Below are 17,868 nucleotides of genomic sequence, written 5' to 3'. Positions count from 1 at the left end.
TATATATATTATGGTGTCAACTGTTAAGGGACAATGTGACAACTCAAAAACAGTATTTGGCACATCCAGGCCACTGCATTCAGTGGTAATAAGGAAATGTTCTAAGCCGATCAGGAAGGTAGATATCACTTCCGTAATACAGTTTCTGACAGGAGTTTATAAAGACCAAGAATGATTAACCACGGACAGCTAAACTTGGACAATTGTAATCATGGATAACACTGAGAGCCTTAAAAACTGCAGTGGTAGACCTTTGGTGTAATTCAACACTCCTGTTATACTCCTACTTGTGAAATCCTTATATGTCGGCAGGTAGGGATCCAGTGGTGGGGGAGGGGGGGGGACATGAGGGCTCGTGCCCTCCTTCCCGTCAGTCAAGCCGAAAAAGAAAAAGAGGGTGACAACTTTGAGTTCAATAGAGGAAGAGCTGAAAAGGGAGTGCACCCATGAGTTCAGTGGCGATACAGCAGTGGACGAAATTAGAGCTCGATTATTTACGACTTATTGGCGGGGCTGAGGTGGGCGTGGCGGCGTGAACTTCATGTTGTGCCCCCCCCCCCCTTTCAGAAAATCTCTGGACCCGCCCCTGGTCGGCTTTACCCAGAACTATAACCAGTTTGCGCTCGTGAATTTATATTATTTTACTTTTTGTATCCTATATCATGGAGGTATAAAAAAAAAATACGTCAATGGCTATATAAATATTTTAAAGCGCATTATTGGAAATTAGTAATTTATTTGATAGTTCTACAACTTTAAACAGTTTCAGCAAGTTTTCATGCAAAATTTGAAACACAAATTACTTATTTTACATCAGCTGGCCACACATCTGTCAACTACTAGAATTGCACTGCTATTAATAACAGCTAAAGTCACTTCCTCTGTCGATAGGATTTACAAGGCTGAAACTTTGAAAAAGCTACAATTTTAACTAAGGATTTTTTCGCCTACCCTGATGTCTATCATTTGCACTATTTAATCTTCGAAATCCTATGTAATTTTACCTGATTCAAGAAGTCATTCTTTCGAAGTGCCGCCTGCCCCGCGTATAGGACTATAATGAAGGCACGTGATGTATCATATCCAACCATCGGCGGAGAGGCCAAAAACGTTTGCATTCTTAACAAGCATGCGGGTCGAGATTACTTATCCTGGTCATCTAGTCAAAAGGAAGTTTTGGACAGAAAACTTGTAAACGCGTCTGTAGCTTGCATAATTCCTGCAATCAAAGTTAATTATCTAAGAATAATTAGGAAATTAACGATTGAAAAATATCGTTTCCGATGAGAAATTAAGTTTCTCTTTTATAGCTTCCGACTTATTTTTGATCATAAGCTTTGTTAGACGGACAAACTCAAGCCCCAGAATATGTAAAAAGCAGTTTTTATACTTTTTGAAATAAAATAATAATGACGCATCATTTTGATTATTATTATTATTACTAATAAATATAATTAAACGAGAAAATTTTTTTTATTCAAGCAAATATTTGTTTTTACGGGTATGGATAATTATAATATTGTTGCTTTCCATGTAGAACGTGTAGGCCTACGTATAATATATAATGTGTATATCAAAAGGCAAATTCTAAAAAACAACATTACTCGGCTTCGATACTAAATTGATAAGCAAAAGCTAATAATTAAGGTAAGTTAAAAAAACAAGCTTCATCAACACTCGTCCACTATCAGTGGAAATTAACAATTGACATTTATCAAATAAAAACCTCCTATGACGACACATCACTTTTTATCTAGGCTACTTTAAGAAGAAAAACGCTGGATAATGCAACGCTAATCATGTATATTTGGCACAAGACCAGGATGCAAGCAAATGCATTCTAAGCCTATGCATTTCAGGTTAATAAAGATTGAGGATAATGATGTGGTCGTCAATGAGTGATGCGGTTTTAAAACTTGAAAATGTTCCTGTTGTTGTGGGTTCAAATGCTTATACTAAATACCCGGAAGCATAAAACTGTCATCGGGATGTAGGAGAGTAAAATAGTACAATACATATTCCAAGTATCAAAATGCACGCCATCGTGCTGTGATTCAATATTTCGACATTAATTACGTCATCATCAGGAATGAAAAATTATCCATATTTGCAAGCTTATGCACAAGTACTAAAAGTGTTTAACCAATCAAAACATTACCTCTAGTAGGTAGAGCAGACTTGTTGAAATATTCCACTGGAGCTACGGTAGGCCTACATGACGGTACAGTTTTTGCAGTACTTTTGCATACTTGAGGACTTTCCCTGTGTACTTAAACAATGTACACATTCTTTTGAATAAAAGGAACACAGTAAGCAGACATATAACCAACAATTAATTCCACGAACAAGTTCCAAGCATATTATAAAGATCTTTGACATGTTTACTTAAATATCATATAGATGACATATGTCACTTAAAGGTCACATAGATGGTATCCCTAAGGATTTTCATATCGGAAAAATACACTTACTTGCCTTATTTAAATTTAGACCTATAAATGAGTAACAGTGTTTTGCACAATGAAGCGTCAAAATGATTCAAAACAAAGCTTCCTCTGGCATGTTGTTATAGACAGAGTGTCCGAGTAAAGTTGGTTCAATCGACATCGGTAAGGAAAGTTATTGTAAAGTCCAACCAGTGAGGGCGCTAGATCTAGACTGCTAAAAATAATATGGTTATATTTATGGGCCTAAAACAACATGATATAACGAAGATTCTTTGGCAAAGAAATACTTTCAATTTAGCAAAACATTAACAGATAAACTATCTTTAAACATGAAATATCATTAATGTAGATAATATCGTTCTTATCCGATACAACATAGGCCAATAAAGTGCATCTTCGCTTCAACATGTTAATCGAATAACTTAAAAATTAAGTTATTCGATTAACATTTACATTCAACACGTAATTATATTACGTCCTTTCTTTAATTAGTTAGTATCTTCTTTATTTAGACTAATGGTAAAGAAAACTGGATTTCAGAACAGTTAAACATTAATTGAGAAATTGGGAAAGAAATCGGTCTGAAACGAAAAAAATGAGACGAAATTGGACGTATATAATAACTAAAGATATGAAACGAATTCGAAAAGAATAAGTATTTAAAAAACCTTTCTAACAATTTCAAACGTAGTACAAAAGAAGAATTAGACCTATAACATATACCGTAAGTAAAACTAAGTAAATAGATGTAATTCTTACAAAATGTAAAAAATAAAACTAAGTATAGTCCTAAAAGAGAATTCTAATTCACAAATAGGCCTAGGCTTACTATGCAAGAGAATAAGTAGAAATGGGAATTCTACCAATAACAAAATTGATTGTGGTCGCCACTCTCTGACCTGATTCAATGTCCATTACAAATTTCCACCGACGACACCCTAAAAGCATGGCTGTAACGCGGCAACGCAATGTCAACGCACTTTCATGGAATGTTCAACAAAGTTGTCTATTTAAATAAAAATATGACAACTTATGATTGACATTGGACTGTTTACCTTAAATAGTGAGATTAATTACTTAATCAATTGAATTTAGCTCCGAGCACGCAATTAATTTAGTAAAGTTGTTATTATTACATAGATCAAGAATCCTACGGAAGTTGACGATTTGGGCCCTGTCTCCGAGATGTCATTTACCCAAGCTAACTAAGGATCGATGGTTCATTGCCCATACTCGAGTAATATCTCCATAAACATACCGATATATCTATTTCTGCGTGAATGAAACCTATGTACATGATTTCATTCAATAGGGCCTATTAAATTAAGGTCCCACAAACCAATAGTGTAAACGTACGTGAAGACATCCGTGTGGGACATGCACGTATTCTTAGCGATGTTCTGATTGGTCAGTTATTAAGTCTGATTGACACACCAGAAAAGTTAATTAGAGATGAAAATTGGTAACTAATAATTTGTTTACAAAGCTAATAACTTGTTCACAAAGTAAACAATTGAATTATTGAATTTATTGTTTATGTTTATTACCTCTTGCAAAATAAAAGTGTACCTTAAAATTGTTGTTGATCTTTATAGTTTTGTCTTTGCTCATTTTTTTTATTTACCAAAGAAAGAACAACAGTGAGATAGATTTTTTCCATCAGTACCCAGTATAGTCATATGTCATTAGAAAGTAGATCTTAAATATGTATTTGTCCCTGAAAATGTCAAAAAATAGTAATAATAACATAAAAGTTGAGTTTGAAATAACTTACTTATTTTGTATTATGGCCTAACATAAAAATTATCAACTTCAATATAAAGTGTTATTTTTTACCATAATTTTACTCCACATAAAAAAAAATAGAAAAACTTCATTTAGGTGTCTAAGTGTCTCTATCACTTCTATCATTACTCCAACATAAATCAGGGTTTTATGATACACTAACTTCCAAGCTCTGATAATTTTTATGCTAGAAAAAAAAAAAGAATTTCAAAATTGATTTGTTTTCTTTTTTTTTTTTATCAGTGGACATTGATTAATTTGATAGATTACCTCCAAGTGACCATTCCTTTATTATAGTCCTACGATGAATTGTTTTAATGTTCTTCAATATAAATTTCCTAATTTTCTTCATATACGCCTACTGCTTTAAGTGTAAGTGTTCTACAGGACAGTCGATACTGTGAGGCCATGGGACAAACCTGGATTTACTTCACTATGTAAGGCTCTCTAGAGGTTAACCCTCACCGGCTTTACGCAGACGTATATTACAAAATACTATTGTTATCAACTTAGGCGTTGGCTAAAATTTAAGAAAGGTTTTGAAATCACGTATGATTCCAACCATTTTCTGTAATTGCGGCCGGCACAAACTGCGAATATTATGTACGGCCAATAAAAATTGTCTACACAACAAAGTTGTGAAACATCATGACGTATATCTGACCATCACTGTCGCATAATTAAACACCGGTACCTGATGAAACGATTTCATTTGTCATTGTATTTCTTCCTGTTTATCCAGTGACAAAAGTAAGCCAATGAAAAGTTTCATTGTCAGATAAACTTTTCCACTGGACAGCAAAGGATTGTCTCCTACATTGAATTAAGAAATAATTTTCTTGTTCCACCTCTGATTCGTTTTGGATTACGCCTAAGTAAATTTGTAAGTTTGTTTTAATGATTTGTGGGTTTTTTAGATTTAAGAAATATTTATTTATTTTGTGATCCTCCCCTGAATAAATTCGTTTTTTGATTTATGAAGCAATTATCAGTAGCATGGCCTATAAGTTGAAACTCGTCCATTTAGGCCTATTTAAGGTAAGTCTAATATGGCATCCAGCAATGATTTCATTGCTCTTCAATTAAATTGATTAAACATTTTTTCCTACCGATTTTAGCTTATCTACAACTTCCGAAAAACACTTTAGTAGATCCACACAGTTTGTATACTCCACCCGTAAAGATCAGGCCGTTGAAATTGAGCAGAAAGCCCAGTCGGGAGGCTAGAAGCACAGAGACCGAGTCCGGATACCTTGAGCCTATCAGGCTTCAGTCACCATCGGATGAAACTACAATAGACACTGATTACTACAATCGTATAGGTATAATGGACTCACTGATGAAAGAATGCTTATATTTATCTGTTTTGCACGCTTGGAATGCTTGTTCAACAGCAGATGAATGATCGTGAAACGCATGATGTTTGAAAGCTTAAATTTGTACAAAATATTACAGGAATGTTTTCCATAACGGGGATGCACAATATTTAGACGCCCTTATTTCTAGAAAGGAATGAGTAAGTCCCACTTCAATACAGGACGGGTTTCCTCGGCCTTTCTCGTGATATTCAGAAACACAGAGCATGAATTGCAAGAAAAAAAATTGCATTGTGTCAAGTAGAACGCATGGTATTTATTTAGACAAAGACTGTACTGCTAGAAATATTTTAAGGTGTATTGTTCTATACAAAATACCAAAAAAAAATCATTAAAAAAAAATCATAAAAATCTTTTTTCAAATTAACTTCTTCCATTTTAAAGTAACATAGAAACTATCAACTTAAAATTATTGCATTATAAAAATGGTTACCCCATAATTTTACAGCGAAAAATTAGAGAAACACTTCCAGTCACTGGAAGTATTTTGTTATATTAATGATTACGGTATCCAATATAAAAGTTAGGGTTAAATTCAATAATATAAATGAATAACCTTTAACCTTTTAATTTCTCTGCTCAATTAATAAATTGTATATAAGCTACTGCAAAATGAGCAAATTAATTGTATGTATTTTTGTCATTTTCAGGGGACAATACAACTTTAATACTACATAAAACCAACCAATTGCATTTTCCCCCTCAAATGTATTTGCTCGCCACATACAGCATATTTCTATGTATTTTTTTTAGTAATTTGAAGTTCAGATTAACAATTTTAATTAAAAAGATTGCCGATGATGTTAGTTTTTTATTGCTCCCATGTTAGTGGATGTGAATGCCGATTTTGTCTTTTTTTTAAAGACCTGTCCACACTATAAAATTTTCTTTGAAATATAATTGTTGTGTGTCCATACACAGTCATGATGTGCCTATGTAGCCTATGGTTATAATGACCATATTTGAGCATGTCATATGTTTTGTTCAAATACAATTTGATAGTCTGGACAGGACTTACGTTTGTACAATCAAAGTTTGCGTTGAAAAAATTCATATGATCGCTTGCTTATCAGAAAAATGATTTTTATTGTGAATTTTATGATATTTTGACAAAATTACAACCAACTCAACCTCATTCGTGTCACTAATAACCGTACTGGTAATCTTTGACTCTTTGAAGAAAAATCGGGCACAGAAATGATATGATGAAAAAAGCAAACAGAAACAGGTTACAAGTGATAAAGATTATAAAAATTGTTTGAGGATTAAAATTATAAATACGGTAATTTTTTTTCTAGAATTACCGTATAGTCGTCCAGCAGTTGAAAAAAGAAGCAATATTTCACTAACACCAACACCAACCAGAGCACTACCGAAGCCAACTTACTACACACCACAACCAAGAAGAAAACCACCGATACTTTCTCCACGACCCGATAAAAAAATCTTGCTCAAGAAATCACCCTCAACATCATCATCTTTAAAAAGCTCCATCAGTCGTTCAACTGGGAGATCTGATGGTAGTATCAAGGAAAGAGAGCAGTTTAATCCGTTCCGAGAGGAGTTGCCTACAGAAAGCGAGTATGATTGTGATAGTTACTCCAGACCTCCATCACCAACGTCAATAACATCATCAGTCTCAGAAAACTCACCTGTTCGTATTCCCTCAGTTGAAAAACAATCTGCAATTCTATTATCAAACCCTGATGAAATGCCACCTACAAGTGAGTTTATTTAAAAAATATTTTAAATTCAGTTTGTTTGTATTGTACTGTACTGTACTGTATTATGTATACCCTCAATGGCACTATATCAGTTGTAATCACTGACACCATGTCAATTATCATCGTTGTGGGTCCCTAATGATCAGCTTCTGCTAGATTGTTCACCCTCATTAAATAATAGTTAAAATAAAAAATAAATTACTATGTACCATTCTCATCGTTCAGAAATTGTTTTGACACTTCCTTTTTGTTAATCCAATATAAGTAAACGATCTGTTCGCATTCTCTAGAGGGCTGTCAGTATTATGTCCAGCTTGGTCTGACGTCACCTCGTTTTTCGTATTTTGATCAACAAAAAAGATAACTATACATTTGGATCCAAATGAAATTATTTCAAGACACCAGAAGTTTGTTACCATGTTGCTGTATTTGGCGTCCGAAATTTGAATTTTATTAAACTTATTTACATTATAAAAAGAAATAATAAAGTTTTATTCTAAGAAATATCTTTATTATCAATGATGATATCGGGTAGAATCATATCCTCCAACCGGATATTCGTTCAAATATGTGCGTGGTATAATTGGTTTGGAATTACAATGACACAATTATTTTGACTACCGTACATATTGTTCCTATCCGAGATTAGGATTAACTAAGGTAGTACAGAAATGTCACAGTGTTGTTTTTTATGACGTTTCCGTTAAAATTGAGTACCTTACAAGGAAATAAATCATATTACAATAAATGTTTGTAATTACCACATATGCGAATTAACAGACAAATATACTACAATTAAATGTGGTGGCGTAATCAAAAGGTTTCTGTATGACGACGTCGTTCCCTCGCACGTTTTTCAATAAATTAAATTTTAACTAATAATTTGATATTCAACGGTTTAGAAAAGTCTAGTACTTAAAGTGGCAAGAAAATAATTTAAAACTATTTCTTCCACAACATGGAAATGGATAAATCACAGCTAGTTATAAAGTTTTCCTTCTCATTTATTATTGGAATTTATTTGTGCAGAAATGAATCCGGTGGAGAGGAGGTACAGTCAGCGTTTGACGCCCACCTCAGCTACATCTGTACACTCGCTCAGATATTTCTCCCCGCAGTTTCCTCGACGTAAGCCGCCTTGGATTCCATACTCACCTAAACAAGAATCGCCAGTCACACCTACGAAAAAGCTGTTTTTAAATAAAGATGGAACAAAAAGTCCAAGATCGAAATCACCAGTTGCTCGACATCTCCAACCATCACCAGTTACTACACCGTTGCCTCCTTCCACCTCTAGCATTCCAAAGAAAAACTTTTTTAAAGAACGTTCACAAGCGATACTTGATGATGACGATAGTGGTACGGAAAAATTTGAGCTTCAGAATATTCAGCATAATGACTCAAGGCCCGACCTCCTGGATGGTAACATGTCTGATATTAGCTCCCTTGGTTTTCCAAATGGTAAAACTTCGGATATTGCACGGACTCCGTCAATCTGCTATCCGTCGGTGAGTGTGAATATTTAACCTTAAAGTTTTTATTTAAAAAAAAACTGTTCATCAAACTCAAAATGGAATCGACAATATCAAACACATTATAAGCAGGGAACAGTGATTATAAGTAATCATAATTTGAAGGGAATGACTATATATATTTTAAGCGTTTTCTTTCTTTTAAAAAATAATTCCGATGTATTGTATTTAACAAGTTTACAATTGATATGCCTATTATGTGAAAGGAAATTCAAATATTTATACTTCAATCAACCTAAACTAAATCGGTAATTCCTTTCCCATTCCTTTCTAAAAAATCTCGAGGACTTAAAAGTATATTTTCTGAAAGGCTAAAAGTTTGTTTTGATTTATAAAAATCACGTCCATTATTATTAATCATTACTACTGGTCATTATCATTTCAAAGGATAAGGATTCACATTCGGATTCGTCGTACATGTATGAAAATGTACGAGAAAAGAAAAGAAAACGTCGACGGAGTGCTAGTAGTATGTCCTTACGAAGTTTAGCCGCCAGTCGGGAGGTACTCAACGATATTTTTAAAAGCGATCGGGAGGAAAACAAAAAGATGAAAGGAGTGATTGGGTTATGCGTAGCGATATTCCTCGGTGCTGTGTTGTTCATTGGCCTACATTACGGACTGTATTACACTGAAGTAGTTTCAGTTATTATCACTGTAGCGTCGACATTTTTCATAGCTCTCAGTCTAGCATTCAGTGGTAAGGATACTTTCAAACAAACATTCTATATAATTCAAGATATATTATTTTAGTTAGGACTATTTACAACATGTATGCTAACCATAGCAGGGACTGGTGCGAAAATTGAGAATGCTAAACTAAATTCTTAATCCATGAAAACTTTAATGGTCACTTTTTAGTATACCGTACCGTATTAACCCCTCCTCTCCCTTCTGCTTACGACCATGCATAACCCCTAAACAATCTTCGGTTATCGTTCTATGACAAATAGGTAAACAATTGAATCTTTTTTATGCGGAAATTGGAAACATTAAAATATTTTTGTTGTTCTTTCTTGGTAGTTCGATCTAGGTGTATAGCAGCTCTAATGGTACCAACTTTATGCACCTCTAGGGGGCGTGCTGCGCTTTTAACTTTGACTTTGGCTTTTCTACTGAACGGACCAATCAAGAATATTATCGAAAATGGAAATGAGGTATCAAAGGCCATGACATGTAATGCTGAAGTAAGGACTTATATATATTTTACCTGCCTCTAAAATAGTGTAAATATTACATGTATTGAAATAGGCATATTTTACATGCACTCTGAAAAATAGTAAAGTATACATTTATTTAATGGGCCTATACATTTTACATGAGCCTTTGATGATATTTAAAAAAATAAGTTCGCGAAACAAGGAAAAAATCTTGCCTAACAGCTTGATGTGAAAGTATAACTCAAGTAGGGAGTTGTTTATCTAACAACTCCCTGCTCAAATAAAAAACTTAAAAAAATACACGTCATATTTAATGTCAAACTAATGAATCCCAACACGATGGCGTATTAAATTTCTTGGATTGATTTTATTGGGTTGAATTTTATTGGGTTCACTTTTGAAACAATGGCCACCACCATCTCAGTGATTGTGCACCCTGATTACCAATAAATAAACCTACCAAGCAAAAAGAAAATACTAAACAAAATCGTAACTAAAAATTTAGGCAAAATATTTGTATTCATAACTGTAACTATTAGTTACATAACTAATGGAGTAGGCCTATTCGATTTCGACTTATTTCAAAAGGTCACAATTACACTGGAAGCAAATCTTTTAACATTTAATCCTTTTTAATGATAAGATATAAATTCTTTAAAAAACTTAGTCTAATCAAAACTCCCAAAAGCTCAAAAGTATGTGTATACTTTCATATTAGGTCAGGTCAAATTTTAAATTTTATTTATTGTGTTCATTTTTGGCGAGTTGCTCAATTATGGACTTTTGTTTTGTACTCCTCGAGTTTGACGCGTTTATGTCACTTTTGTATATAACATTTTAACAACTCAACAGGAAAGCACACTCACGGCGAGTCTTGCATTAACGATGTTTTCACGCTAGTGGCGGCATGTTATTGGATAATGCAATTTACTGTACCTTTAGCGGTATGGTATCGCTTGCCACGACGAAAAACATTACATCTAAGGCCTATAGTATATTATATGTGCATCTGAAATATAGAATAAATATACTAGTTCGGAGTTTTCGAAATTATACATCAGCACTTCGCTGGAAAACGCGGTCCTCCGAATTTGGCTTCGGATCTGATGTGAATGGACCTTTATGCGTCGATTGATAACATATACTAAAACCCTTCCAAATTTTATTCAAATAATATTTTTGTTTATTTGCGCACTGTTTCTAATTTTCCAAGTAATATTATACATTTTATAGTACAATTCATGTATATACAGAGTACAAACCCATCTATATTATAGACCTAGGTGAAGCACTGTCACATGCGCGCGTATGATGTGAAGACTTGATCGGAGAAGACTGACAAACATTTAATTTACAAAGCATTTCTTTCTATTGATGCATTTTACAGGTTTTAAGTAAACACAGTGAACAAATCCAAACAGCTGCATTAACTTCATTTGAGGACTACGTCATGCTTCTCATTACGACCTAAAGCAAAAAGACAAGTTGTCATAGCTCTATACTTGTAATAATATATAAAATAATATAATATAATTACAATATATATATATATGTATGTATGTATGTATACTCACTCTCTATTGGAATAAAGTAATTACAATCTCGCAAGAAGGCAGCCTTTTTCGCGAGTTAAGAGCACGAACAAGTTGTAGATCGATATAAAAATATCTGGCAAGACAAACCTTTATCAATAAATGTTGCATCAAAAGAATTTGACTCGTTTAGTGGTGGTGGCACCAGGACTTTCCAAACAGAAGCTTTGATGTCCCGACTTCCATAACGGAGCCCACCTCCTCCTTAATGCCACCCCTAGACTTGTTGTTAGATACACATTGATCAGTGCGAAGTAATATCATATGTTCATATCCATGTAAATTTCTACTACTATAGGATACAGGAAAGTTTTTGAAAAATTCTGCCGACACGTGTAACACAGTGATGAGGGAAGCGTACACCGATTGTACAGTGAAACTAGAGAAAGTTTACACCGACTGCCAGAATGGTTAGAGGGCATCAATTCTTTGACAAAAGCTATAATATTTATTAGTAATTTTACGCTGCAGTGTAACCAAGACTTTTACCCGTTGTGGTACTACAAAGATAGATTTAGAAGTTTTTTTTCTAAAAGCCCAATTACAAAACGATTGACAATCGTTAACAGATCAACTGTAAGCAAATGAAAGAGTAAAATATAGTAAAATAAAATAACAGCTTCCTTCAAATGATAATTTGGGTTGTATTTCTCAAAATTTAAACTATAAAAAAAAATAACGAAATTTGTATTTATCAACCTGACTTTTAATTACTTTACACCGTAAGAACTCTACTTATTTATTTACTCTACACTTATGACAGACAATGAATGGTTCAATAGCAATTAAGAATTGAGCTTGAGGGTTGCTGCTGTAAATAATGTACACTGACAGATGCCCAAGAAAGGTTAGGCCTAAATATTTATTTCTCCAATTAACATATTTCTTTCTTTTTTCTACTTGACTGACACAGCCATAAAGGTAGTAGACACTCTCTGCGAACCTCTGAAACTTGTGGGTCTCTGTGAAGTCATTCGTGTTGGTGGTGAGATATGTCTTTTACCAGAATTAGGAGACAACATTGTCGAAGCTGCAGTAGTAGATGTCTCAGAAATTGTGGATGATATAGTGGATAAATTCAACGTAGATATAGATTTTGTGCCAAACTGGCACGAAACGAAGGTAAATTTGACAGGCGATCCGAAAGCCATAGCTAAGCAGATAAGCGACAAACTGGAGGAAACTTTTGGAACATTTGATATTATAACCTTAATTTTGGATCGTCTGGTTGCTTTTTCAGTTGTCTACCTACTTTATCAATCCTATAGGTATCATGCGAGTTACGTCACCAAAGACAGGTTCGATAATTTCTACATTACGAAGGAGTTCAGGAAATTGGATAAGTTCAGAATTAAAAACAGACATGAACCTCTTCTACCCCTTAAGAAATACGAAAAGAAGAAATTAATTGACGTTACATCTTTCGCCCTTTCCAATACAGAGAAAGGGAAGTTTAAAATCGGGTTAGCACCCGCGCTTTTGAAAGTTCTTATGACGGGCATTATCGTCCTTGTAGACTATGGATTTTATTGGTTACTGTTCGTTATGCAACAACTCTATAGTGAAATTGATTACAATGCATCAGGAGGGGGAGATCTGAGCTACAATATAGAGGGAACTGGTCTGATGGCCGATTTTGCTCGCAATCTATACGGCGAAGGTACTCAGAATGCAAACACGTTTCAAATTTCATCAGATGCAGAAAAGTGCATACCACAACCTACAAAGCCAGATGACAGGATCGTCATCATCATAGGTGTGTTGCACGCTTTCATAATATTGACTATTCTTTTCCAAGCATATGCCCTGCGCTTACGTCGTTGGATTGCGGCATATTATTACCCGGATCGTGAACACGCCCGTACAATTTACCTTTACAATAAAACACTAAGAAAACGAAGAACACTATGGTCAATATTAGAACAAACGATAAAGGACAACCACCGAGAGCAAAGAGAAGTAGAGAGAATAAGTTTCCGTGCCTGGTTGGCAGCACAGAATAATTTCTGCCGCATAATCTTGCGAAATAAGTCTCGCGCATGTCTTGGCTGCGCAAGCGAAGAGAATGATTCATTTTATATTTGTGACAATTCAAGATGTAGCGGTGCTTACTGTGCGGAGTGCTTACAACAAATTGGCAACAAATGTACACTCTGTGAGGATCCCATTGACGTCGAAACCGGTGTCAATAATACACAAAATTAATCGTTACCGGCGAGCATCGTTACCGAGCAATGATCAGCGGTTGTGCGTACTGGGAGAATGTGAGCTATATTTTTAAAGAAATTGATTGCGAGATGATGACCAATGCTTTCGACTTTTTAAGGCATGTGAGAACCAAACTATGCTTCCGTCTAACATTCAGCAGCACTGTTATTACAGAAACGTTAACTAAAATTATGTATACAATCGGCAGTACTGTACTTAATAAAAAGGCTATGAAAACATTACTATTTTGTAATAAATTGTTGTATAATATAATTATATATCATGATGCATAATGAAATTGTTGCTATATTGTTTTATTGTATTACCTGTATTATCATTTTGTAAAATATGATAAATTTGATTGTAATATGTATATGCTTATATTTTGTACTGTAGATAAAGGTGTAGATAATGGTGTTTAAATAAATTAATATGTACAATACAATCAAAGATGTTGTCAATATTAACACATTATACCATATGAGATATGGAATATAACCATGCAAGTAAAATCTCTTTCCTATGTGTAAAAAACTGTTGAACTTAGCCTAACTTAGTTCTTTGCTTTTTACACAATTCAGCCCAAAACAAGGCCTGAAAGCCACTTCTTGGTATAAATGGGTTTACCATAGTAATTTATCACCAGTGGAGGTTTATCTCCGCACCAATGTTACAATCATGTGTTTTACTTTTATTTTTGTTATTATTAATAACGATAATTATATTTTGCCATGAAATTCTTGCTTTTAGGGCTGAAACACAGTGTGATCCACAGCTCGTCAACAATACAAACTGGGATATCTAAGCATGGCCAACAGAAATTGGTCAGCATGTCGTTTGATCTCCTGACTGCAAGTTTAACAAATGCTGAACCAAACTGCCTACCGGGCCCCAAACTACATTATGTAATGGCGAATCCAGGAATTTGAAATAGGGACTTTTACAGATGGAGAGTCTTTACCACCTCTGCCCAACCCAACCATGGTTGGGGCAGAGGTAAGAAAATTTATAATTATGGTACTTCTAAATGGTCGGCAATGGCACTCACAGACTTTCACTTTATATATTATTTTTTTATATTTTGAAAACTTTGGGGGGGAGGGTCTCTCCATGGCTGGCTGGACCCCTGTCTCCGCTGCTGCTGTGCGTGTGATTTCCAATCTCAACTTGGATTTTAGACATGCAGGTTACACAATGGGAGAACGAAAAGATCGTATTCCCGATTAATTGCTGAAGTGAGAGTCGAGAGCACAACTACACATGCTCTCGGCTGAACGACTGAAAACTGGATCCTATAGTATAAAGTATAGGAACCATGATATATGTGAATGATTCACTATGACTGGTGCCAGAGGACGCTATCAACATGTTTAAGTCATATTAAAACGCACCTTAATAGATCCTCATCATTTAATATGACCTGACATTAGGTATTTACATAACTTCATTTTTTTCCATAAAATATTAAATGACAAGGATCTATTGTTGGTGTGGTAGTAAAAAACAAATATTTTTCATTCATGCATGCAAGGGAAAGAATATTTTCATTCATTAAGTTGTGGAATGTTGCATCCAGCTCACGGAAATATTCTTCCTATTACATTTAACTTTCATGTAATAAACAACTTATAATGCAATTATCAAAATACATACCAAACTTACTTCAGGTACTAAAATATTTAATGATAAATCTATGCATATTCAAATAACATTGCTATCACAATTGTTTTAAAATCACTTGACTACTACTAGCGAGTTGATTGGTTACCTGTCTCTTGACACTTCGGCAAGTTTAAAATCAATGTACAAATATTGCACTAATAAGCAAAAACTACAATGCATGATGAAGTATCATTGTCAAATGACATCACTGTAGGGTATATGGTGGTATACTACAGGTACAGTACCATACACGTATTTGTGTACACATTGTCATTTAGATGGGTTAAAACCCTGTACAATAATCAGTACTCCAATCACATTACTCGTGTTTCAATACAGTGTTCAATCCATACACATTTCATACAGTATTTGAAAAAAAATCTCAAAGAATAGACAACAATACTACGTAACCGTACATCTAGTTAGTTAATTAAAGGCGATGTAAACTACTCAGATGTATTTATTTGGGTAACAAATCTACCACATCAATTGACAGTTACAAAACCAGGCGTTATTTTTCAAGGAACCTATTTCAAAACACCTAAACAATAACAAATAACAGTTATAATTCAATTCACTTTTTAAAAATGATATGCCTATTATTTTCTATATTATTCATCGGTGTTTAATAACATCGTAATGATGATTAATTAAACATCAGATTGTTTTTAATGTTGGACATTATCCCTCTTCCAAGCAATGACTCTTCATGTAACCCAATGCTTTGCTACTGAAAAAAAAAACAAATTGCGTCTGAGTATTTTACAGCCTTTTTATTACTTTATGTAAAATCCCCATATTTGCCATTCAAAGCATTCCAAGTCCTATCTAAAAACAATAGGTTGACTTATTACACTTAAAAAAATAAATAAATGAACATTGGTGAACAATGACTTTAATTGTACTTCAGACCCATCAATTTAATGGTTTTTGATGAACTGTGACATTTGGTGTACACTGGACGACCTAAATGTATTTTGAGTGAATCAGATGCACTACAAGGTCTATGGTATATTTTAAAAGACCCTCATGAAAAATATTGAGATGTTCTTGTGTCAAAGGATCCAGGCAAATTTTTAAAAACCCTAAAATATTTTGATCCTGTAAAATATAAATGATTGCTGATGATTTCAAAGATTTTGTAGAATGTCAACAGACAAAGTGTCACGCAGACTTTGATCCCTGTGAATTTGTCACCACCCGCCCTGAGCTTAAGTCCATAGTGACCACTGAAGCAGAGTATTTGGCTTTTAGGCTAAAACCTCTTGTATGCACCCACCTGTCTTACCATGGAGAGAAGCAAATTCACTATAAAATTAGGTACAGCAGGGTGGCCAAATTTAATTGACACAATGAACTGCACTGGCAAACAAAAATGAGCAAAAGTAATTAAAAAAAAACTGGGGGAAGTTTTTGTAAAGTTTAAATTATTCAGCGAGGCAGAATTTTGACAAATTACAATTTATCATACAAGAACAGTGTTTGTAATAAACATTACTTATTCATTATAAACCTAGGCTATTACTTCTTTAAAAGAACTGTTTTGTCGTTATCAACTTACATAGCTAAATATATAGTAGGATTCTATGTATAGTTTTATTTTCTACTTTTGTAGCTATTTGGCACACTATTTACATTAGAGCACTATATAATACTGTTCCATTATTTATATATCTATGTTACAAGATTACAATATATAAGCCAGCTACAAAAATATTATACCTTCTTATAAAAACAAATAAGTTTATGGAATTGAAATTATATATCAATTTAAACAACATATTAAACAGTCCCTTAACTTCATTAGCCATGATTTCTATAATAAAAATAATAAATAATAGTATTATTAGAAATAATAATAATGGAAATACATAATAATAATAATAATCTTTAAACCCTGATAAAACAATAAATATCAATTAAAATAATAATTAAAATATTATTTAAACAATGAATATTGTAATTATGTAGACAACATCATAGTAATTATATTTTGAAATAGATATTAGCAAGTTTCAAAAATTTATGTTAAATATTAAGTTAATATTAGCATATTATAGCACCAAATGTTTCAACATGATTTGTTTAGGTTAATTGCAAATTGTTACGTATTTTGTTCATAAACTTTATTAATAATTGCATAGGTATATGTTTTAAAAAATTAATCGAAAATTCATAATAAAACAATATATTGTATTTCGGTTCAGTTTTTTAAATAAAGAAATACGTAACACAAACAATATCGTGTAAAAATGGTCTAAGATTTGTGAATTTAATTCACTACAAACAACTACAAGATCACATATATAATGTACAACATATTCTAAATCTAATTTGTAGAAAACAATCCAAAATACACACACACAATTGTGTAAGTAGCAC

General features: G+C 33.5%; 1 protein-coding gene across 1 annotated transcript in view; it reads left to right on the top strand.

Moving 5' to 3' along the window:
* The window catches only part of LOC117120683 (DC-STAMP domain-containing protein 2-like), a 29,232-nt gene extending 12,234 nt beyond the window's left edge, over positions 1-16,998 (top strand). The window contains exons 3-10 of the mRNA XM_033265715.1: positions 5,351-5,554; positions 6,907-7,332; positions 8,362-8,840; positions 9,252-9,564; positions 9,888-10,051; positions 11,412-11,471; positions 11,915-12,026; positions 12,530-16,998. Coding sequence (XP_033121606.1) covers positions 5,351-5,554; positions 6,907-7,332; positions 8,362-8,840; positions 9,252-9,564; positions 9,888-10,051; positions 11,412-11,471; positions 11,915-12,026; positions 12,530-13,821 — 3,050 coding nt within the window. The 3' untranslated portion in view covers positions 13,822-16,998. The remainder of the gene's footprint in view (positions 1-5,350; positions 5,555-6,906; positions 7,333-8,361; positions 8,841-9,251; positions 9,565-9,887; positions 10,052-11,411; positions 11,472-11,914; positions 12,027-12,529) is intronic.
* The last annotated feature ends 870 nt before the right edge of the window (positions 16,999-17,868 follow it).

The sequence above is a fragment of the Anneissia japonica genome, unplaced genomic scaffold (assembly GCF_011630105.1).
Source record: "Anneissia japonica isolate Jap-2015-1 unplaced genomic scaffold, ASM1163010v1 scaffold288009_len375886_cov190, whole genome shotgun sequence".
NCBI classification, from domain to species: Eukaryota; Metazoa; Echinodermata; class Crinoidea; order Comatulida; family Comatulidae; genus Anneissia; species Anneissia japonica.
The sequence above is the reverse complement of the archived record's forward strand: the minus strand, read 5'-3'. Positions and strand labels throughout refer to the sequence as shown.